Source organism: Pungitius pungitius, chromosome 6, assembly GCF_949316345.1.
Source record: "Pungitius pungitius chromosome 6, fPunPun2.1, whole genome shotgun sequence".
Lineage (NCBI taxonomy): Eukaryota > Metazoa > Chordata > Actinopteri > Perciformes > Gasterosteidae > Pungitius > Pungitius pungitius.
The window spans coordinates 20204949-20229683 of NC_084905.1; the positions used below are offsets into that span (position 1 = coordinate 20204949).

General features: G+C 45.9%; 1 protein-coding gene and 1 long non-coding RNA gene across 5 annotated transcripts; both read right to left on the reverse strand.

Annotated features, from left to right (window-relative positions):
* Positions 1–76: 76 nt before the first annotated feature.
* Positions 77–12210, reverse strand: LOC119196313 (uncharacterized). 4 transcript variants are annotated; one of them, XR_009956661.1, is made up of 3 exons: positions 12024–12210; positions 9006–9035; positions 77–3330 (listed from the first exon to the last, which is right to left on the reverse strand). It is a non-coding gene; the product is annotated as an uncharacterized LOC119196313 (long non-coding RNA). The 4 variants fall into 4 exon arrangements; XR_009956662.1 differs by lacking the exon at positions 12024–12210 and adding an exon at positions 10211–10415; XR_009956664.1 differs by lacking the exon at positions 12024–12210 and adding an exon at positions 9323–9449.
* A 6408-nt stretch (positions 12211–18618) lies between these two features.
* On the reverse strand, positions 18619–24252 carry api5 (apoptosis inhibitor 5). The gene is made up of 14 exons (XM_037451865.2): positions 23935–24252; positions 22857–23018; positions 22637–22730; positions 22440–22505; positions 22171–22322; positions 21749–21955; positions 21441–21545; positions 20867–20956; positions 20459–20640; positions 20255–20348; positions 20087–20143; positions 19900–19979; positions 19645–19790; positions 18619–19247 (listed from the first exon to the last, which is right to left on the reverse strand). The coding sequence occupies exons 1-14, from the start codon at positions 24004–24006 to the stop codon at positions 19168–19170; spliced, it is 1587 nt and encodes a 528-aa protein (XP_037307762.2). The 5' UTR covers positions 24007–24252; the 3' UTR covers positions 18619–19167.
* Positions 24253–24735: the final 483 nt, after the last annotated feature.

Sequence of the window (24735 nt, forward strand, 5' to 3'; positions counted from 1 at the left end):
GAGTCACGACCAGGGGGGGTGGTGGTGACGATACCCCACCGCCCCCCCCTCTCCAATCCCACCCTGCCACCACACACACAAACACACCTTCTTCTCTCCTCCCCATTCAAATGCTGACAAGGAGAGTATCTCAAAACCAAGAGATCAAGACCTCCAGAAACTCCAAAAGACACACACACACACACACACACACACACACACAAAGCCAAGCAGGCAGAATGTTTAAAACCTCAGCATCGTTTGTTATATTTCAATTTACAACATTAACCACAGGAAGAAATAACTTTCCTTCAAATGTTCGGAAGGCGAGAGACAGTGTCGCAAATTAGAAAAAAGGGACAAAGACGTGTCTCTTGTGTGAAGTGTGAAGACGTTCATCACTTCCATACAAGGTGGTCGTGTTGTTGTCACAAGGTCTGGACAAGTAGAAATTGTTAAAGGTTTGCCATCAGGTGATGTTGACTAAAACTCTGCCTTCCAGAGCTCGTCCTCCAGTTTGTAAACGACCCTTTTTATAACTTAATAGGAAAATACCACTTGAAGAAAATCATGTATTATTATTCCTGTTCTTGTGGACAAACCAATCAAACCCAAACCAGAAACTAAGATGTTGTTTTTGTACATTCGTATATTTTCCCTCTCTTAATATCCCTTTTTGCTAATTCTTGCGTGTGTGTAAGCATTTTCACGTCTGTTCGAGAAAATTATCCAATTGATGTTTTGTTTTCTACTAAATAAATACAGCATAAATGTGCAGAATATGAATTGTTTCAAAGGCTTTTGTGTTTTTTCCTTGTTATCATTTCTGTATTTGCAGGATTTTTGCTGTTAATCTATTTGTTTCGACTGCCTAATTTAAAAAAAATATGTGGCACTTTCCCATTATTGTGTTTTTTTATGCATATAATAATACATTTCCCATATAATGGAATCATGACCTTTGATCCTGGCCCCCACAAAATTCTCAGAGATTTAATACTACTAAAGGCGTTCATCACCTGTGAATCCCCATCATAAGTTATTCGTGGTCAGGGTTACAAGCAGCTGATGTGTAGCAAGATTGTATATTTTGTATTGGAAAGGAAATACAGTGTTACTTTTTGTTAATCCGGGCGGAATAATTAAGAATCCAATTAACATTTGGTTTGCAGTGACTTTTTCACTTTGGGTCAAAACATTCACCAGAGCAAATCCAGCTTTGCACATGTTTAAATACTTTAATATCTCCCTGATCTGTCACGTGTGTGCGTGACTGCATGTGTGCGTGTGTGTGTTACTGCGTGACTGCGTGTGTGTGCGTGTGTCGCCAAAGTCCCAGTCCCTAAAATAGGTGCATTTAGTCGTTGTGATGTCGCCCTTTGGTTGGGGGACTGTTGTTTTGAAGCCTCAAGTTTGGCAATGGAGTAAATGGCATAAAGGGAAGGTGGCCTGTAGTGAAGGGTTTGACCCAACACAAACACACACACACACACACACACACACACACACACACACACACACACACACACACACACCAGACACACAGCCAATCTCTTCAAACATAGAATATTTTACATTCAACTACACAAAGGAAGGACAAATCAAAATACACATCAAACTGCTCTATTAAAAGACCATAAAAGATGTCAAGGGATACAAATCAGGGGAAGTGAACGACCAGCACAGCAAACACCAAACTAAGAAAATGATATAAATGATTTCAAAGGAACTCCATGTAGTTTATGGAAGAAAAAAAAACACACATACAGGATTTTGCGAGACTTCCTTGCGAATCTCTCATTGACATGACTGATGCAAAACAAGAGAACTGCAGAGTCTGTATCGACAGATTTCATTGGATCGTCTTTCTGAAGATTTGGTCCCAGAGACAACTTGAGTCTTAAGTTAAAGCAAAAAATATTAGAGCTTTATACCTCAAAAACTGGACATATAAAAAGATCTGTGTTGCTCCAGCAGGTAGTCGTTTGGTAATTTGATTGAGGAAATGATTTACTCTTAACTTCTGGTAAAATCCGCTGTACTGAACACGAGAAAAGGACTCAAAGCTGACAAAGAGCCGGCAATGCATTCAAAACGCTCATTTTTAATGTATTACTGAAAGCTTTCTTGCCTTTTGTAGGAAATCAGCAGGTGTCGTATTCACACACACGTGACTGAAACATCCACAGCCTCCATTTTGCTGCAACGTTATGGTCAAACTTGCTGTGATTACCACTTCCTGTCCTAGAAGCACAGGAGCAACTGCTGCACAATCAAATGTAATGGAGATGCAAAAAAAAGAGAAGGTTGACCTTTATGTTGACTCTACTGTTTGATGCATAATGGAAATTGATCATTGCTGCAATAATAAAACCTATATTCTATAGAGAGGGTGGGGGGCTCTTGCTTGCTTTAAAAGAGTTTAAAGCATTTATGCACAGTGCAAGAACGCTCTGCACCTTCTCACAGTTCATAATCTGCAGAATAATAGAAAAAAAAAATCCAGGTGACCAATTACAGGCTAAATGTCGCCGGGGGTCACTTTAGAGATCACGGCAATCCGGATTGATATGACAACGCATGCAATACCCGGAAGAGGTTAAATGTACTAATAAACACTCCCAACCCATGTACACATGATATCTACTACTACAAGGCGTTTCTTATTGCTCTGTAACATTAACACACTGATGTGTTTGACCACATAAACCAGTCGGAAGCAAAAGTATCGACGCCTGGGAGGGGATTTCGATTCAAAGGCGACACAACACCTGTCGGCACCAACGATTAAAAGCCCGGGTTGAACCGAGAAGAAAGAGAGAAGAGCAGAGAAGACCAGAGAAGAGCAGAGAAGAGCAGAGAAGAGCAGAGAAGACCAGAGAAGAGCAGAGAAGAGCAGAGAAGAGCAGAGAAGACCAGAGAAGAGCAGAGAAGAGCAGAGAAGAGCAGAGAAGACCAGAGAAGAGCAGAGAAGAGCAGAGAAGAGCAGAGAAGAGCAGAAGCCTCTGCGCAGACTTCTGCTCTCAAGCAGCGAACGAGACAAACGCAAAATGCAATTTAAAGGATGGTTTGGGTTTGACGTCACCCACCAACACACCGCAGGCCGCCCAATTACCTGCCTGGGGTTAGGGAAGAGGAAGAGGACGAGGAAGAGGAAGAGGACGAGGAGGAGGGAGTGCCGGCCGCTCGTTGTCCCGCTCCGTGCGGTTGTAAAACATCCAACTCATGTTTGTAGTTTTTGTCCCTGTGGCGCACAGCTGGAGGCTCCCGTGGGGGGTGGGGGGGGGGGGTTCACCCAGGCACACACCTCCTCTCCATCTCTGCTCCTGCTCCTCTCTTCATTGGCCGCTCCTGTAAGGCAGAAAGACGAGAGACACCTAGGGTTTGGTGGAACCCGACTGTGGTCAATCTGCAGCCCCCGCGGGGGCCCTGGAGGACAGGACAGAGACGCGGAGGGTGGGAAGCATGTGGGGAAACACACGTATGTAACACACGTTGTTTCACGCGCCAGATTGGCACAAACCTACAAGCGACCATTACGTTGCCTCCACCTCATTCGGGGGTAATAGGAGAGGGAAACCAAATGCAACTAAACAGGTCAGAGGTCACGCTGTTTCCCTTTTATAGAAGATTACGTCGTCCGTCTGTTTTGACGTTTCCAGATGCTTCTGCTTCTCTTTGTCGAAGCTTATTACCAAACAAGTGTCCTGCTCCAACAAACACCGTTGGGACGTGTGAGGGACCTGCAAGAAGGTGTTTTTATCGGCTGGATGTGTAGCTTCTAATGTTTTGTTAATGGGTTGGGTCACATTTCTCCCTCGAAAACTGCGTACACCTGCTTTTTTTTCTATTCGAAACGAGGACACACTTTGCCCGCTGCTTGTCCTGAACTTTTCGAGTTTGCGTTTCTGATTTTCCAAAATACACACAGGTTTAATTTAGATTTCAATGACGTCCCTTTCTGCTCCCTGACGTGCACACTTCACAGGGTGACGATATATTTTCTTGGCACGCTCAGGGGGGGCAAATGTCTCAAGGTGCACGACATCTTCAATTCCTCGAATTTGAGACACCTGGCTGCTATATGGCCCTTTATTGCAAATGTACTTCATGTACATAGACGCTCCCTTCAGCTGTGATGGGACAGCAGAGACCAAACTGAGCGTAAAGTTGTGCTATTCTTTCCCTGGAGGCTGAATTCAATCTGGGTTTTTTTGTTTTTTTATTCCGTCTGTCCAAAAAAGAATACACATCTCTGGCTTTTATTTTTCATCGGTTTGATCACTCAGTGTGCACACACATCAATCGTAATGCACATACAACCAGACAGGGGGGCAAAGTTCTGATGCGCTGCAAAACCAAGAGTTTATCGAGCTGAAGACATTCATTTTGGTTCCATTGTTTGTTTAAAAAATATATATATATTTTAACAGGTCAGGTTAAAAAGACGTGGAGGGGGATGCTTGAGGTGGATTAACTGGAATTCATAAAACAGGGAGCGGAACACGTGAGTGTGTGTGAGTGTGAGTGTGTGTGTGTGTGTGTGTGTGTGTGTGTGTGTGTGTGTGTGTGTGTGTGTGTGTGTGTGTGTGTGTGTGTGTGTGTGTGTGTGTAGGGGAGGGTGCACCCAGGCTACGGGAGAGGGATGGAGACTCACTGCACGGTTCCCTTATGTTCCCTTATTCCTCTCCATCTGCCAATCTGGGATTCTCCCTAAATTAAAATGGTATTGTTGGGGAATCCCTGGCATGTGCACTTAGCTTACAGATGTGTAAGAAACATGTGTGTGGGGGTTTTAACCGGTTTATTTTTATTTTTAAGCGTTTTGGGGGTCCAATTACTCTAAGAGTGACACACACGCACACACACACAGACACACCCTCCACTATTTTGCCCACGTGCAACTTGTGCATGGCCTGGGTCTCCCCTTGTTTATACTCTATGCTGAAGGCCACACTTGTAGAAAACTGGGGATTGTGGGGTGGGTGCTGTGCTGAAATTACTTAATCTTGCATGGCTCAAAGTTTTTGGTCTGATGTTTGTTGACATTTTTTTTTTTCTGGACACTGATGCCCGCAATAGTTTTGAGTAAAAAAAAAAAAAAACTTGGGTGCGACGTAGCTGCAGAGCATCGCAGCAAATTTCTAACAAAGAAGAAAACTGTTGTCTAGAAAAAAAATGACACTCGCAAGGGGTTGAAAAGCAACCTTGACAAAAAAAATACCGCCGCTACGGCAGTGACGAAAATAACAGGAGCAAATAAGGACGACAAAGAAGCGAAAAGAAAAATTTGAGCAAAAGAAAAACGAGCCCTTTTAAAATTAAAGATTGTACAATTCCACGAGTTGAGCCGTCTTCCGTACGTCGATGCCTCGGCGGTGAATGCGCCCTCCGCAAATGCTTTTTGGGGTAAGGGCTTCCCAGATTAATAGTTATGAACAGCAAGCCCAGACCGCAAAAAGATTCGTGAAGGACATTATCTGCTGCTGCCGCCGCCGTCAGACGGAGACTCCGTGACACCCGGGGAGTCTGCTCTCTTTTTTGCTTCCGTGAATGCATCTTCCATCCCGGCTCGGTTGATTGTATCTCCAGCCATCGGCAACCCGAGGCGAGTGTGTCCCTCCCACACACACACACACACACACACACACACACACACACATACACATACACATACACACACACGCGCGCATACACGGAGGGGGATGTATGGCAGGAACGGCAGAAAGGATGAGAAAGAGATAAAAAAAAGAGGAGGGGATCTCCGGATGCCAAGGATGCTGCTGCAACCGAGAGCTGTCCAAGGTCCTTTCGCTTTGATTCCCCCTCTCCTCCAGTTTGAATTCTCCTCAGTCTCCCCTCTCGTCTCCCTCCCTCATCCATTCCTTTCTCTTCTCTCCCCTTCTACTCACTCTGTGTGTCTCTACCTCACAATCTACTGTCTTCCCTTTTTTTTTATTATCCAAACGCTCGGGTGTGCATAGCCCGTGTGATCACTGGGAGCGGTGCATCGATGCGTTTTGTTGTCAGTGTGCTCCCTCGCTCTGTGTTATATTCCCTGGTCCGTGGCGTGTCTCCGTGTAGTGAAGCAGTGGCTCTCTGCAGCCGCTCCAGAGCTCTGGGTGAGGAGAGAGCAAGGCTGCAAACTGCTGGCAATAAATAGAGAGCAGGGCGGGATCTCATTGGAGACGCCAAACCTCGTCATCAACCAATCAGTGTCTCGCTTATATAGGGACCCCCCTTTTTGAAAGAAAAGAAAAGACAGGGCTAACCAAATTGTGATCTATAGCAGGGAAAGTGTATATTTATATGCATTGATGTAGGGATAAGAGCGGCTATTTGTTACCATGCCTTTTCTTTTTTACTGGCTTTTTACGTTCGCGAGGCTGCTGAACCGACCGTCGCGTCAAATGGTTCTATCCAAATGTAAAACACTACATTATGAAGAAAATAACATTACAATATAAACAAGACGTTTGATGGAACAGATGAGCCATTTTCACGCCATCATAAAAACAGCATCTATTTTTTTTGCAAACCAGCAACATCCAAATAACCAGCGAAAGTGTAATAACTGAATGTAACAGCGGAACAGAACATCCACATCGCATCAAAACGTCAGCAAGAAGCATCTTAGGCAACTCGTGGTCACCGGAGGGTACCACTGCAAAAAACGACACTGGGGGGGGGGGGGGGGGGGGGGCTCTCCGAACGGCAAATTCAGCTTCAGTCATTTGGAAGGATTTTAAGGATTTTAAAGAGAACTACTAATTACATCACGGCGACGATACGCTGCAACAGTGTTCAGCTTAAACAGCCACAATGTCATACAGAAATAACAACAGATTGCTGCGCACCACACCAGGAGTTAAAGAGTTAACCACCACATACGCTGTCTCACAAGGAGTCTTTAATATATTTTCATTATGGTCAAATTTAGCAAATAAAGAATAACATAAAATAACTTACCTGTTTCCCCCCTGCAACAGTTCCGTTAGTTTTTCTCAGAAGCCATTGCATCTCTCCCCACCTAACGACCCCCCAACGTCCCCTCCATGCAAGTTACTGGACCGAGGTGGAGGCTGGGTCACGATCTGGATCCGGACACCTGCTCCCTGCACCCCCTCCCCCCGCCTCCTCCTCTCTCTCCCATCCACACCGCCCCACTATCACTGATGAACTCGTCTGCACGCCAGCAAACAGACATTTCCTATTGAAGGGGAAGGTGTGTGTGTGTGTGTGTTGGGGGGGGGGGGGGGTAGTGCATATCAGTCTGAAGCCCACCCTAGACCCCCGCCACTTTCCCCCCTCTGCATACCCCCCCCCCCCCCCCCCCGTTATCCCTCCCTCCTGATGTGGGTATATTTTTTTATTGGGTGGTCTTTTCATTTGCAACCCAGTCAGTCACGATTCTCCCCCACCGTCTGCACTGCACAGTGACTGCCTCTCCTGACGCAGCCGACGCGCACATTACTCACTTTAGCAGTCACGACTCGGGAATCTGTGTTCTTTTCCGTCTTGGCTTTGAATTATTGAGCAAGATCTGGCCTCTCGAGTCGCTATTTTCGCGTTTTGATCAACGAGGACATAGTCGGTTGTTTTTTTTCGGTGTTTGGGGAGAGGTGGAGGAATTAAACGGAGGGGAAGTAGGATACAAATTGAATTTTGCGTCACAAAGACAAGTGGTCGATGTGGGCTTTTCCGTCCTGGGAACGGAGGATTGGCTGAATTCAAAATGACTGAGAAAACCGGGTAAAGAACTAAGGTTTGGCGGATTGAGTGCGGTTCTTGTGTCGCAGCCACAGAGTAGAACTGTGCGGACGCTCGCAGCGCTTGTCGGCGTCCGGCCGGTCCGTTCTCCGAATCAAACACTGATGCCAAAATTTAAAAAAAAAAGGGTGATTCCTTCAAAACCCCTTTCTTGGAGTAGATGCAAAAAATCGCGAGGCTCTGTTTGCCTCTCGCGCGCCATCCTCGCCTCTAGGACTCAAAGTTGGGGCGACGATAGCCAACCCCAGACCACTATGGAAGTTATAGGCGCGTCTGACCGAACACAGCATCTTCATTTCAACGCGAGTTAAGGTAAAAGGCTGGATCGTACATAAATCCGACTGAAGAGTTGGTCAAACTGACGTTAGTACCCCTCTTTTCCCCTCTGCCTGTCTGCCTATGGCGTCCGATGAGGCCGTTCAAACTATACAGGCGGGAAGACATAAAATCGTTCCGAGCCAAATATCTTCCCTCTGCTAGCGCAGGGGGCTTCAGTATTTATCCTCCAGCGTAGCTTTAGGAATGAGGATTCACTCAGAATAGATGCTGTTTGGTTTCCAACAAGGAGTAAATGAAGCTTTTGGCAGCCATGACCACACACACACACGCACACACACACACACACACACACACATAGACAGGCAAACACCGCCAGCAACAGCCACTTGGTGTGGCTTCAGCACCACTGCTGCTGGACAGCTCCCGTGTTTCCCCATGCGGTGCGCCTGGTCTCTGCTGCGGCAACAGAATGTTTACTTCACTCCTCTCTCTCCCCCCTGTTCCTGTTCCTCCTCCTCCTCCTCCTCCTCCTCCTCCTCCTCCTCCGCAGCTTACGACTCCTCTTAAAATATATATTTTTTAAATAGCAAACAAAAATGCGGAGGGAAAGGTGCCCTTAAGCGCTCATCAGAGAAGGGTTCCCCTCGCTTTCGCGGTTAAGCAGGGAGATGGGAGGAGGTGGGTGGGGGGGGGGGGTACATACGTGACAGAGACTCAACAGCGCCAACAGACAAAGGGAGTTTTTTGCACTTGCTTATTTACCAAAAAGGGTGATTCCTACCCTGCATGGAGGGCTGCTCCGTGCTTGGGCTCCGTGGTCAGACATGACCCGTGAAGCCAATAAAACCCTATTCCTAACAAGAGTTTGTTGGCGTGCACGAGACAGAGGAGGAAGCGAGACATATGAGCAGAGAAGCGGCACAGCAGCATGCACAAAAAGTACACGGAACACGGAACATCACATGTGTCTCACTCACCATGGTATACGGACACGTCGTCGTCCTAAACTGGAGGGAGAGAGCGAGAGAGAGAGAGAGGAGGGAGAAACAAAAAGAGACATTCAGATTAGAGTGAAGAGCCGAAACAGGAAAGAAGAAAGAAACAAAGAAAATGCAACAGATTGAGTCCTCCATTTGTTATTATGTGTTATAAGCTTACAGTGGCACGTCCAAGTTAGCTGAGGATCGCCTCCCTTTTTATACAAGTGATACCCGTCTGTCTATTTATGGCGCACGATCAAAACTATGATGCTATTTTTAGGTCGCAGTGCGCGGTAAGAAAAAAAGACACTCACGAAAGACATCGCTAAGAACACTACGTGAAGTGCATGTCGTGAAGATTAATTTAGGGTTTCCAACTCTGCACAAGAACCCCAATTCCCCTCCGTTGCATCATTGCAGATTTTCTTTTTTTTTAACTCAATGTGCCTTCAACAGCCCAGCACCTCAATTCTCATCTTGAACTTCTTTCACTCTCTACGGCAAAAAAAAAAATCTGGAACTCGTCGTCGCTGCCAATATCATCGACAACATGTGATGTCTTGTCGCCCTCTTCCGAAGCTCTGCGTCCCAGTGTCACCTCAGCAGCTGAAACTCATGAACGCGAAATAGCTCCCGATACTGATGAAGGCGGATTACCCGACGCTGGTTTTCGTTTTGTTCTTTTAGTCGACGCAGCGATGTGAAATTTAGTAATCAAGCTTTGCCGAGTAGAGGAGGTAAAAAAAAAAAAATAAATAAAAGCGTTTTTGTTGAAAGGCTGCGTCAGTACTAGGCATTGACGTCACGTTTAGATTCTCTCACTTTGCAGCCCGTGGAGCCGGATTAAAGACACTGCCGCTCTGTGATCAGATCTTCGCAAATGTGCCCGTGTGACAAAATAGGGAAATATTACAGGTGGGTGGCGTGGTGTGGACCCGTATAAAATGATGGTTTGTAGAAGGTTATCTCCTAATAAAAGCCCTGTTTTAATACGGGAGCGTCTGGGTTTCTGCCCCCCCCCTCCCTTCGACACACACTTCTTCTCTTGTCCCCCACCAAGTGTTTGTCCTCTTTTTATCTCGGAGAATTCCCATCAATGCATTTGGCGCGCAAAACATTGTGTCACTAAGCTGAAGGAGAGGAAAACACAGCAAGCTGAGACTCTGCCTTCTCCATCTCACACACTCGCCGTGCCCACTCACCAGTACCAGCTCACCCACGGAATAGACCCACGGGGCGCGCAAACGTGTCCGACCAAAGGTGCGCACACGCACAAACAAACATCCCTCCACATTGCTCAGTCTCTCACCCCACCTCCCCTTTCGTTAACACCTTTACTGTAAGACCCTCTGCACAGCCCCCCCACGCCGTCCATCTGCACTCCTGTCGCGTGGAGATTCACGAGACTTTACGGGATGGGACATAGTGGGCTGAGGCTGGAGATTTGGGAGGGAGGGGGGGGGGGCATGGAGAGCAGAGCGTATCCACTGGCAGCTATCGAAAAGTCGTCTCTGAGAAGGGAAAAGGGCTGCGCCCGTCGCATCGGTTTGTGCTATTTTTATCCCTGCCTGTAGGCCAACTGTATGTCCGTCACTGCTGGTGAGTGCACAGGAACAGACACGCACGTAGATTCAGCCTGTCCCCCCCACACTGAGAAGACCAGCGTAAGGAAACACTGAATAATGAAGAAAATCATTTTTTACCCCACCCAAACGGTACAAGATACAATTAAGAATCCCATCCCCCATGAACGCACACACAAGAACGTACACAAACCACCCCCAAGAGCCCCTCAGTATGCACACGGGCAAACATGTACACTAATAGATCCTTGAAGTCGAAAATCAGAATCAGAGGAGCAGCGTCAATGGGGAGTTTCAGGTTCCTCAGTGCAGTGCGCAAAGATCCCCGCGTGGTGCCGACAAACTCACTCAAACCCACCCAAATCCCCTTTTGGAAAGTGTGCACTCCTGACTTCTGCATGTTGCAAGTGGCGGCAGCCCCCCCCCCCCCCCTCCCCCCCTCTCCCTCTGTGAAGCCTTTCTTGGACTTCTTCTTAACAACGACATAGGGGGACGTTCATAAGACGTTCATCTCCAGCATGTATGAGCTATCATTGTGTCCAATGAATGCAACTCCAGAGCAGGTCACGTGTTACATATTGTCTGAAAGTGTCGATGTCCCAAAAGCAGTGTGTAATGCATAAACTTCACTTCCCAGTATGTGTGATATGAGGACGCAGCATGTAACGGGCACCGATGAGCTGCGGGTGCTGTCCGTGGTGCTGAAACAGACCATTCAGTCCAACTGATGCCACCTCGTGCTGTTTCGGTGCATAAAGACAACATGAAAGGACCTGAGTAGGGACACGAGTGGACCGTCACAAGTCTTCTGAGGAAAGTTGTTGACAAGTGAACTAATTGCTTTGAAGCTGAGCTTCCTCTGCACGTTTACATGAACGAGGGTCTCTCTCTGTCTCGACGACAACGTTTGCTCAAAGTGTTTCTAAATCGTTATGCCACAGATTTACGAAACATAAACAATGGGTCCGGGAAAATAACGATTTGCCCTCCCTCTCGGTGTCGCTCCTGCTGGTAAAGGCGTCTCCGCAGAGCAGCTGAAAGGATCCCCAACACGTGAACTCTTTTGAGTGCCTGCTCAATCCCCCTTCAGTGGTCAACAGACATGCGCACAACTAAAAAAAAAGTCTTCGTGAGGTGTTCTGAAGATGTTCTGTAACAATGCAAACACCACATGCCCTGGAGTTCACCTGAGTTTACTTGGATGTTTTAGGGAAGAAGTGGGCGATTAAGAGCAAAACGTTCACAAAACAGTCCCCATATTAAATGACCAAAATCGACACCATTTAGACCATTATGTCTAAATAGCCACAACATTCCTCCTCATCCGGATGCTGCTACTAACCAGACCCCAAATATCTCAAATCTGTCTGCGAACTTCACGGCAGCCATTTCTGGGTCGGGATTCTCGCCATCTGCAAAGGAAACCACTTACCTCGCTTATTGCGATTGCTTTTCTCTTTCTTTTTTGAAACTTTTTAAGTGGGGATTTGCGCATGATGTATAACGAGGAGACACTGAGAGGGAAATCATGCAGCCTCTCCTCCTGCGTCAGGATGGAGGACGCAAGTCAGTCCGATGTGCGTCGCGTCCCCGCTGTGTCGGTGACTCAAGTTATTTGGTGTTCAGGGAGCTCAAAAGGGGGGGAAAAAGTGGGTTGGTTGGGTTAGAGTAGGTGAGACGGGGATGGGAGGAGGGAGGGGGGGGGCGGGATATACACAGAGCCGGAGGAGCCCGCCGACTCAGGGGCACCACGCACACGATTTACCTCACCGCATAGACTATCTTCTAGAACAGTCTGTGTGTGCGTGCGTGAGGGTCTCTCTCTCTCTCTCTCTCTCTATGCCGCTTTGTGCACGCAGCCAGATACAGAAAGCACGAATGGCGCGCTATTATTGGCGCAAACTCGCTATAGCACAGGAAAAAAGAAAATCGCACACCATTTTTTTTTAAACTGTTTGCACGAACGCATCGGGAAAAGCGCAGCGCTCGTGTCACAGCGCACGTAAGGGCTTTGTGAAAAGTGTCTTGGCGACGAGACCTGCGACCACCTCTGCTGCTTTGTCTCCGGGCCTCTTCTCCGGCTGTGTTCTATTGACCTGCATTGACGTCATCGCGTCATTAGGTTTCCCTTGGAAACACAGACTTTCAAAAATAGTATCAAATTAATTTAGCCGACAGGGAGGGGAGGGAGGGGTCGGGCCTATGAGTGTTTGGGGTTGGTGAGGGGGGGAGGGGGGGGGGGCGCCGTGTTTTATCCTCCCCCGTTTCCACGCACCACCACTATTTCCATGTTGACTGAGAGCTCGTGCAGACACATCTGAAGTTGAAAGGCTCAGGGTGAACAATATGAATTTCTCATTAGTCATATGAACGCATACACTACTAAAGCTTAAATAAACATCATATTGATGGAAATATTGATTTGGAAAAAGTAGCAGCTTAGTAAACAGGTCAAAAGGTTTACCTCATTCTCCCCAATCTATGAACACCTTTCCAACCTCTCTGCAGACAGAAGGTGAAATCCTACAGGTCCTCGGGATGCTGTTCTTCAGAGGCTTTCACTGATGCCATCAGACCCGTTTACCAGATATCGGTTGAATGGTCCACAAGCCTCACGGGGCTGTGTACCAGAAACATTCTGTTGAATTCACAAGAGAAGGTAATGTCAAGTAATGTAATATATGGAGAAGTGCTTTGGGATTCAGAAGAAGAGTTTGGGTCTAAGGGTCTGCTCCTGGAAGCTGCATGTCTTTGGTGCTGGATTTTCACTACAAGCTGAAAACTATCAATAATTTGCCGATTCACTCAACGTTTTTTGTCCACATTGTTATTTAATTCATCAAATGTTGTTGTGAAGCATTTTTTTTGAACGAGTGGCCTCCATAAATTAGTGTTCCTGCTTTTATTTTGACAGGGCTCTGACTTATCTGCATGAGGGGATCATGACTGATAATCAATAATGGGCTGAGGAGGAAAAAAGGTCCTATGCTCCCAAATCCAACTGAAAATCTTGTGTAAATGCCATTTCACAATTATGATCTTTGGGGTAAAGTGAAGATCATTTTAGATACATGGGGCGTTTCAATCGGGACACAACACAGACGTAATTATATGAAAATAATAAAGTCTAAGTGAGTTTCTCAGAAATCATGACTCATGATTTTTCTGGAGAAACGCAAATCAAAGATGTTGGCTATTTCGTTTTTGGTTGGATTTCAACCTTTTTTAAAGTTTCCCAAACTAATCTAGTCACCGGGTTGTTTCTCCCAGTCCAAACGGTCTCCCTCTGTGTGTGTGTGTGTGTGTGTGTGTGTGTGTGTGTAGGAGAGAAAAGACAAAAGGAGAGAGGGAGTCCAGGAGGGGGGGGGGATGCGCGCAGAGACGCCGTGACTAAAATACTTCTCCATTAGGACTGAATTAGGCCTCGTGATTCATGCTCTTCAATCGAGACACACATTTCAAATGTCGTAGGATGTTCTGTCCACAGGTCGCTGCTGTGAGTATTGCGTACCAAACACACTAAAGAAGAAAAAAAAAAGGGTGTGATGGCTGTTTGTGAGGAGGAGGTGGCGGCGTGCGTGATCACCGACAGAGAGGTATGACGCTTGAATCGTGGCGAAATACGGAAATATGGCGCTAACCTGCTCAGGTGGTCACGAACAAAGGGGAGCAGGTGGAACCTTTGCATCGGTCCTGGGCTTTCGGGGCCCGTTGAGGAGCCTTTCGAGGCAGCTCTGGAGATGCCTCGGACCTCGGACCTCTCCGTGAATCAAGGGAGAAGACGGGTATTCTCACGGGAATCAATTGGGGAATAACAATGAACGGTAAAAAAAAAACAACGTCTTGTGCTGCTGGTACACGCTTGGAAGACGTCATCTGCAGCTTACGACAGAGAGAGAGAGAGAGAGAGAGAGAGAGAGAGAGAGAATAATGGAAAACCAGTGCTGTTCCTCCTCCATAATAACATAAACAGCCGGCCTGTTGAGCTTCAACCCTCCACTTTGTCCTTTTCCAAAACGAAACACGTCTACAATAATAATACCATCAAAACATTTGCATTGGGTTGATGATGGTGCCCCCCCCCCCCTCTCCACTCCCCTATTTTATCCACTTGGATCTCTGCCTGTGTATGTGTTTGTGTGTACAGGTCCTTTTAATTTGTTTGACGTCCCCCCTCCCATCTGCCTTGAGGTTTTCCATTCCGACTTGTAGGCTTCCACTTTCTAGGAAGCAGTGGGTGTTCTGGTCTCATGTTTACTATCGGGTCCCCGGTGCATGAGGCACACACACACAGAGAAAAGGAAGGATTCAATGGGTCCTTCACCAGGGAAATGGTATTGATGACTGAAAAAGAAGCACAGAAAGGTTTGTAATGTCGCTTTGGGATTTCACTCGTGTGATTTTATGCTTCCTCACTAATTGTTTAATAAACTGTGGTAACTTGCCTCCACTGCTTGATTTAAATGTTTGGTGGAAAGAAGGGTTACAGAAAATAAAATACCATACTTAAAGATGAAAAGCCTATAGCTTTTTGAAGGGAAAATGATAAACGTATGTCATTTAAGACTTAATTGTGTTCACACGTTTAGCTCCACTGCTTGAGTTTTTTTTTTTAAATCATTCAAACCACAATCAATGAATATTGACAATACAGGTTTGAAGTACAGAACCATTGGCCGGTTTGGGTCGGCACGGTTATTGTTCAGAGTGTGTACAGAGCGATGGCTTTGAAGCCCAGATTAAGGAACCCTGCGCCCTTTCCTCCCTTCCCCTATTTATTTTTCCATCTCTGCCTAAATGATGTCAATGGAAGCAGCGCTATAGTGCTATTTATAGAACTCCCCCACCCCTCCTCACACACACACACACACACACACACACACACACAAACCCCTCCTACAAACGACACCATCCTCGGCATCACATGCTTGGTTGAGAGCTCTGCTGCACACAATGAACCACCTCAAGAGAAGAATCCGCATGAATCGAGCCGCTGAATATTTATGAACGGCTTTGTCACATGTTGCCCCCCCCCACACATGAACGTGTGTGTGTGTGTGTGTGTGTGTGTTTGCTGGTTATTGTCTGTGCAGCTTTACTTCCCTCTGCAGGAGACACAAAAACAACAAAGAAAAAGAAAAGCCATTGAGAAGGAAAAGGGGCGATGCGCGGCCCCGAGCTGCTGCTCTTCATTCATTTTGTGCAAGCATTCATTCATTCATTCATTCACTCATTCATCAGTTTCACGATCACTCACTCATTCATACAAATGTGTCCCACATAGTCCGCGGGAATCCGAAAAGCCACCTGTTCTTACCGCCAACAGCAGCTTGTTTTTTGGGGGGGAGGGGGGGGGGGATTCTCTTTTTTCAATCAACAACTTGAACTCGTCTGCGTGTGTGTGCTCGTGCGTGGAGGCGAATGGGGAGGTGGGGTGGGGGGGGGAGCGGGGACAAGAGTACACTGTGTTCCCTGGGCATGAGTTTTGGGAGCTCTGCACGGACCGAATAACCTCCCCCCCCACCTCTCTCTCCACGACTCGTTCTGTCTCTTGACATTCGCATGTTAGATTACGTAACGGAGGGGGTTGAAAAGCCGGTGGGGGGGGGGGGTTAAAGTCTCCTTCCATCACAAATAAATGGACGGTTTGCTGCACAAGCGTGTTCGACTGAGAAGAACTCATGAGGTCTGTTTTTCTTTTTTAGACTGCCTACTATTTCTGAAAGGCGGTCGTGAAAAACTAGCCCCCCCCCCCTCCATCTTCCCCTTCCACGAATCCATAATGTGCCCTCCCCCCCATCCTCTGTTAAATTCGGAAAAGCTGATTTTCGAACCCGTCCATCATCAACGGAATCTGTAGATCAGGATCTGAGTCGGAGGTATCCGAGGATCTGACGCCCAGGACGCGTCTGTGACAAAATCCCAATTTAAAGCCAATGTGACTCTTAAAAAGGTGATTCTGGTCACGTGTGTCTTTCGAGAGGCGCAGAGTGTACAATTGCATCGCAATGATGTCTCCGTTACATGGATGTTGGGACATTTGTGTTCCTGTCGTCTTATTCCTATTTATTTTGATCAATCTCACTGTATCCATGTACATAAGCAGCCGGGGGGGGGGGGGGGGGGGGCGGTATTTATAGCGCCACTGTGTGCATCCACCGCGGACACATGTGCAGCAGGCGCTCCCCTGCACTCCCGCTGAAGTTGACACGTTAACACTCACTGGCTGCTATATTTAGCCCAGCCTCACAGTGCTGTTACTATTCCCAGCATTGTACATGAGGGGGAGGAGGTTGCGTTTATATATATATATTTATATTTATATAAAAAAATCTACACATACACACAATGATAATAGAAGAAAATGTTCTCCTTTCATAACGTATTCTTTTTTTAGGCATTGCAATCACCCAGCTGGCTGACACATGAGTGCCTGTAGGTAAACAGCTGATGATGCTGGGTGCAGAACTCAGATGTGTGTAACTGACCTTGACCTCTGACCTCTGTGTAGGGCAACAGCACAGCCAGAAGAAGAAAAAAAAAGGAATCTTAGGAAGCTCGGTCAATCTTCAAGGCTTAAAGTCACACCTTAAACAGCGTGATTTGGGTCTGGTGTGATTTCAGCACCTAAGTTGCACCTTGTTATCAAGGACCACGCTGACCTGAGAACACTGCAATGTGAGATCTCAATATACTCCCAAAAAGAGCACGGACATCTACATGTATGCAGAAAAGACTCTCTGTCTGTCTGTCTGTCTGTCTGTCTGACACACACACACACACACACCTTAGATTGACCTTTAGATTGTAAATAAAGTAAGGAAACTCAACAAGGGCTTCAGGACCATTGATTTACCTTCACTACTCTCACATGGACTCGTACAGTCGGCCCTTCTACATCCCTGAGGGTCGTCTTCACTGCTTCTCCCACTGCTCACACCCACCTCTTCTTCCTCCTCCTCCTCCTACTCTTCCTCCTCCTCGTGATTATTTTCATCTCCGCGCGTGTCTGTGTGAACGCGCACAGACGCACGTGCCAGGCCTCTTTGGTTGGCTGGCTGGTTTGGGAAATACCTGGTCACGATCAATGAAGAACGGGTTTAATCCTGGTCCCGTATCGCCCCCTACTGTCCGGAACGAGAAGTGTCGTCTTAAGGACCAGCCTGCAAATCGATCACGATGCGAGAGAAAAAAAAAATTAAAGGAACAAATATTGCACCAAAAGTTTCCAACTCGTGGAACATTTTGAATTTTTTGTAGCCTTACATCATTTCAGCAGTCACCGAAAACAATACTTGGGTAACAGAAGGTTCAGTGGCACTAAGCATTGTGGATAAAGAAAAGGAAGGTAGGTGAGGATATTTCCTTCATCGCACAGTACAACGCAAGCAGAAAGAGACAAGAAGACCCGATGGAAGCTTTAAGTGACTCGTTGGGTTTGGGATAAAAATAGATCTGGTTGCACCGAGAGGAAAACCCAGGACTAGATCGCCTCCTGGTGGGAGACTCTGGAATGACAAGCGATTCTTTTATATCTAATCCGAATGCAGATGCATCGTATTGTTTAACGCCCATTTTTTTCAAAAAAAAAAAAAAAGGTACGTACACGGACATGTTTATCCTATAAATAAAAATTATGTTTTGTTTGCAAAGGGAATAATTTTCTAAACTCTTGTTTGGAGTAAACAGGAGAAATGGGAATATAGACATTACAAAAAAAATAAAATAAGGAAAAGGATGGTTGTATTGGCAATGAAGGTACATTTAAAACCTAATTTGAACACTTCCAAAAAAAAAAAAAAAAGGTTAAAAAGGAGGATGTTGGGTTGTATCTTTTTGGGGTTTAGTGCTGCAGATACGAGTAAAAAGACAAAAAAGGAGAAATTAGACTAAATAGGGAGGGAATGGATCATCAGGAGGACAGAAAGGGAGAAAGTTGTGAGAAAAAAACTAAAAAGCGTTAGAATTGTGTAGACTACACACTGTACTGTAAACCTCTATACAAAACAAGTTCAAAGGACAAAGGATTCATAATTCCATACAAGTTTATGATAAAAATCCAATGAAACATTTGATTCATACAAAGTAGCATAGTTAGCCAATTCATCTTCTGTTCTAATAAAAAAGAAACCACGATTAAATAAAAATGGTAGAAAGAAATGCAATCATCAACATGTTCCAAATAAGACGATCTTTATCTCTTCCTACAACAATGAGACAAAAATATTTACCAGTTACAACTTGGTAGTCTTTTGTTCCACAAAAATACACAGAATATTTAAAAAATGAAGAGGGTGGAAAAAAAAACATCTATAGTTACGCTAACTATGGGCTTTGCCCAGAGGATTACGGGGAGTAATTGTTGAAATGACCGTTGTCTGATATTTTGAAAACAGGAAACCAAACCTCCCTCCAAAAGAAACACAAAAAAAGACTGGATGTGTGATTTGGTGTGAAAAAAAAGATGGAGACCAGTCAAAAAAAGGTGGGTGTCAAATAGTCCGTCTCGGTGCGGATGGGATCCTGATGTGATGCAGTTCAATGAGCAGTGTGTACTGTACGCCTGGTTGTGCTTCTCAGTAGATTCGACCTCGGCTCCTGTTGCCTCGGCCCCCGAACCCTCGTCCCCGGCCGCCTCGGAAGCTGCCGCGCTGCTCTGGAGACCAAAAAAAACAACAACAACAACAGATCAGTACGGGAATAGGACAATAAGCCCACCTGTATTCAGTTACCTTTCTACACATATCTCATTTTAAAAAAAAGAAAAGGGTTTGATGGGTCATATAATGCTGAAGAATACCATGTTCACATCACACAATCACTTGCTCAGCATTCATATGGATCAGATAAACAATGTCGCTACTGGAAAACATTTAACTGCTGATGAATCCAAGCCAACTTTCTCAGTTAGATTTCGAAACAAATTTCAGGTGAGTATTCCTTTCCGGTCAAAACAAAAAACTGTAATCCTCGACAACACAGACGCGATAAGGAAATATTAAATCTTAAGGAAATTATAACCTTGAGTGCAGCGTATTAAAAGAGGTCCTCACCGTAGGTGAAATTGCCGATGGTCGCGCTGAACTTGCCGCTCGGCGGGTTGTAGATCTGCCGCGCGTCCCTCCTCGGCTGAAGAGAGACCGGCTTTTTTGTGCCGTCGCCGCCAGGACCCATCTCCTCGGCGGAGGGGCGCTTGGGCCTGCACGGACGCAAAGGAGAAAGCCGGTGAGCACCCGGTGGGGGCAGCAAGAACACGCCGATGCTGCGCGGCTAGTCTAGGAACGCTAGATCAGCGGGAGCGGACTCACGCTACGGCCTCGGACTTCTGGATGGGTTTCCAGGACAGACTGACTGTGCTCTTGAATGACGGAGGGTTGTGGAAGAGATCCTGGGAAGAAATGGGAAAATAGAGTTATTGGATACAAAGCAGAGTGAATAGATCTTATTTTTACTTTTAGCACTACAACATCAACGCGCAGGCTGAAAACAACCTACCTTGATGAGGACGTTGATGTTGTTTGTGATCTTCAGGGCCACCACTTTGATCTTATTCTGATAACACATGGAAGAAGAGTTAGTCTCTGATATACACTCCACATCAGGACCAAAGACAACCAGACAGTTTGTGGCTTTGCTGTCGACAGCCTTCCGAGCGGCCGTTACCTCGTCGGTCTTCAGAGCGTCTCCGGACTTGCCCTGCAGTGCTACTCGCAGCTGTCTGATGTAAACCTGCAGCCCTCTGGCGAAATACTGTAACCTGTTGAAACACAAGGCACGTTCACCTGCGTTAGGAAATGACCGACAAGTCACCACAAGCGTGCCCGGAGTGGGCTTTTAGTGACTTCCTTTTGTGTGAGACTTGCTGACCTGATCTTGAAGTCTTTGAGGCGCTCAGCATCCACTTTCTCGATGAGGAAGTCCGGCAGCTTCTTGCCCAGCTGGTGGAAGCCGAAGAGCAGACACTCCACGTAGCTGAACTGCAGCTTGGGCTCCTCGCTGGCCGAGTTCTCTCCGTTCTCCGCTTCTTCTGGCGGCACGGGCATGAACTCCTACGGAAACATGATATACACATTCTGTTAGCTTTAATTCACAGTCAAAACCACTCAACCAGCATTGCAAAGTGTACTGGAACAGGGGATAGGTTATTAATCTACCAATTAAGAAGGGAACATTAATATTGTTGTGCTTAAAGAACTTAAATAATACCAAAATACCAATTCAGGTCTATTTTATGTGACCTTCCACTTTTCCAAAAACAGGGCAATGTCTTCTCACCAGCAGCTTGGTAAACAGCATGTTGAGGTTGGGCTCCAGCTTATCCATGTCTCCACAGTACGGACTCATCTCAGCCAGCAGCTTCAGCACCTACACACACACACATACACGGCTGAGCAGATCCCCTCACAGTGTAATGTGCATTGCTAATGAGAGAACAGCGTTGCGTGGTGCAGCCTAATGACCCATTAACAACATGCAGTTGGCTGACATCTTTGACAGGTGGCTGCCACGCTGAATGTTTACTACTACAACCGCTCACATAACGTCAGACATTAGGAGTATCGACCTCGCACATATTCATCGGGCTTGTCGGGGAGGAAGTGCTGATTTAGGCTGAATAAATCCAGGTTAGGGAAAGTAGTTGTATGGTCTGAAGCGAAACACTGACCAGTGACATTTTAATGCCAAGGCAGACAAGAGGCGATAAACCGATTGGTGGAGGATTCTAAACACTTTGAGTTTAGAATAAAACTCTGCGCCATAGTTGTTAATGCTTGATAAATAGTAAATCGTTAGATGCAACATAGAATGTGGTGTGTATGTGTGATCAATAAATATATAAAGAACTCACCTCCAACTGGATGTCCAGCTCAGCCACAGGACTTGTCAGGGCACTGAGGTTGGGCAGGACGTGTTCACAGAAGTAGGTCACAAAGCGCGTGGAATGGACATTTTTCTAGCAAAGAGAGGAGTATGATTAATTCTCAATTTAATTACAATAAAATAAATGATCAATGACATGTTTACCAATGAGTTGAATAAATGTATAAAAAAAACAACAACACATCAAGACAAGAAAATGTATCAATTATTTATATTATTTGTGTATTACATGCAAATAAACTTTGTGTTCCTATTGATCCCACCAGCAGTACTCACAGAGAAAAGGGGCAGGGCTTGGCGTGTGCACTGCAGCAAGCGGTCAACAGTGTCCGGGTCGGCTGGGTTGAGGGCCTGCTCCAGGAAGGCCTGCTCCACCACCAGCTCCACCAGCTGCTGCCGCCCGTTCACCGTCTGCAGCACCCGGAGGCCCGACACCACACGCATCAACAGCACAAACTCCTCTCCGGTCACGTCCTCCAGAACCTGCACAGGGGAGACCGCAGACGCGTCATTAGCGGGTGCTGCTTCAGGTCAGTACCACGAATGTACAATTTTTAAAAATTGAATTAATAATTATTAAGAAATTACAGCTAGAAGCCTTACAGCACGAGTCCTTAAAAAACAAATTATCAAAAAGTTGAACATGTATGACCTAGTTTGTAGTAAACAGATTACTCAATAGTTTACTGTACGCTAACCTTCTTGGTCTCAGCAAAGACATAATCCTCCATCTCCTTAGTCATGACGTCCTCTGGCAGGGTCTTCAGTTTGGTGGACAGGAACTTGATGGCCCTTTCCCGCACGATGTCCTCCCCTTGCAGGATCTGAGAGAAGAGGCCTCCGAGGGTACCTGAGCAATTAAAGGAACATTGGTTACGCGTTTCCTCCCTCAGCAAAGTTCTAAACTTGGAACAACTGACAAGTATAGAAGAGTTATTTTGAGTCAGTGGGGTGAGGAAACGCTTACCCTTAGCGTCTATCTTGAAGATAGAAACAAGAGCTCCATTCACTTGGTTGAACTCTGCTGAATCATCTGAAAGGTACAAAAAAACACATCAGATCACAACACCAGTGCAAGTAAACAACATGGCTGTATGGCCAGCGACGACGTTTGTATGAACAAAATTGATTATCAAAGTCTCTAAAACGTTCAGCTTCCAATACCTGTCTGAAGGAGCTGGGTGAGAATATCGGCAACTCTGAGGATGTTCTCGCCAGTTGCAAACCGCGGAAGCTCCTTGATGGCCTGCCGTCGGATCTGAACAAAGACAAGCACCCACACATTTAAACATTTAATACAAAAGCATTCTTTGGAATGTTTATGTAGTCATGTTTGGAAATAGTGGTGAACTCTTAATTCAACAGAGGAAGTCTGAATACTCACAGACACATCCTCGTCTTCACAGAGATCAAGCTGCGCATTGATGGCGGAGTCGGCCAGTTCCGGAAAGCTGCTGAAGAACTTGGGGATGAACTGGGCCGCCAGGCGCTTCTCCTTCGGGCCACTCTTCACGCCATCCAAGATTACCTGGTAGGCATCTTTGTGCTGTAGGGAAAGAAATATATATTAAAAACGTATAACACATTGGTCTCCTTACGAAACATACTAAACCTTACATTATAATGTGACCTAGCCTGACTGGAACAATAGAGCATACAGCCAAAGGTTTTAATTGAAGAAACAGCTGTTTGCATGTTTACTACAGTGAGATGGGAACAAAGCCAGTTGGAATAGGAGATATTCTGTTCTGGATGTCAGGATATAAGCGGCCCTGCAGCATTGCATTTGAAACTTTCAAAATAAGTATCCGGTTAGTCAGGTTGCTTATTGGAAGATGCATTCATCTCAAAGGAATAATAGAGGTGGTGTTTATTTAACATGTGGACTGAGTTGTTTCAGGTTCGTGTCAGTCGCAGAAAACAAACAATTAAAAACCGGTGCGCCACTGTTAAATATAAAGTAACCCAACTGCAGAACTAAAACGAGCTCGGATTGTAAGATGCAAACGACGTGTCACGAATCCAAACACATTAGACGTTAAAAGTAATCGATACACCCAAATGCGGAAAAAAATAAGTTCCCATAAACATCCAGCGAAACATAACATCGAATGAGAAGTAACGTTAACGAGTGAATTTCAACCACCTAACTTTACTATAGTTGGCCGTATATCGGTTAACAGATAAATAAGAGGTTCATTAGTTGGCAGATCAACGTCTAAAAGACTTAAAAGGGAGCGTTAATAGCGATCGAGTCGGCACCACCAAGGGTCGCTATGGGGTAGGCCCTTGACATTAGCACGGTCTCTACGCTAGCTCGCTACAGTTAGCATAGCAGACACGCAGCGACATTATTTAGCTCACGAAAAAAAGTTTGACGGTTGTGGACGCGACATGGTGTACCGCGGAGAAGCAACGGGGCTTTACCAATGGCACGATATCAAGAAGTTGGCCTAATGTACCTGACTGAGGTTGTCCTTAGCATCAGCAAGGACCCCGTAGCTCCGATAGAGATCCTCAATAGTGACCGCCATCAGCGTGTGTCCGGGCGCCTGCCGCTCAAAGATACAACAAGAGAGCTGCTTTCTGGTTGTTTTTGCTCCGTTGAAGGAGGTTGTAGCGCAAACCACGCCGTACTATCGTGAAATATGTGATTCGGAAAGGGGACGGGGAGAAACTTCGAGAATCCTGTGAATGAAAAGCCCTCCACGGTCGGTCTTCCCACAGTGTGGATTGGAGGCTAAAATGCTACGGAACAATGAATGCGCGGGCCTAGCCAATCACATGGAGACTTACAGCACATGTGACCGCCAGTGTGCGCAGAACTAATGCGCAGTAAAACAGTTCCCCAAGGGGTTATTTAGTGTACTACATTGAAATGATTTGTTTTATTTAATTATCCTACAGCGCTACTATGTGTTTGCCATGTTTGGTATGCTAGAAGTTTCAATTTAAAATTTAAAATGCTTACTTTTGCATTGCATTTGTTGTTATACAGCAAAAAATAAACCCACATTTATTGAATGTAAAAACGTTCTTGCCCATAATACAGTTTCTGATTCAAATTAAGCCTGCGTGGCAAATTCACAGGTATTGATTTTGTGATGCAAGGTTTTGGTAAAATACTTAAACTCAGTGACTGATTGAGACCAACCCCTATATTCAGAACAATGCTTATCTAGCAATAGTGTACTTTTTAAAATATAATACTGATAGCTATTTGCCAAGGCAAACTCACATTTGGACACTTGTATGTGATACAC

Bases quoted from the DNA above. Each gene is read 5' to 3' on its own strand.
- api5 (XM_037451865.2), bottom strand. From the start codon at position 24,006: ATGGCGGTCACTATTGAGGATCTCTATCGGAGCTACGGGGTCCTTGCT. The intron at 23,019-23,934 runs GTACATTAGGCC...CTTTCCCTACAG, and splicing joins CTAAGGACAACCTCAGTCAG to CACAAAGATGCCTACCAGGT. The intron at 19,791-19,899 runs GTGAGTCCGCTC...GCGTCCGTGCAG, and splicing joins CAGAAGTCCGAGGCCGTAGC to GCCCAAGCGCCCCTCCGCCG.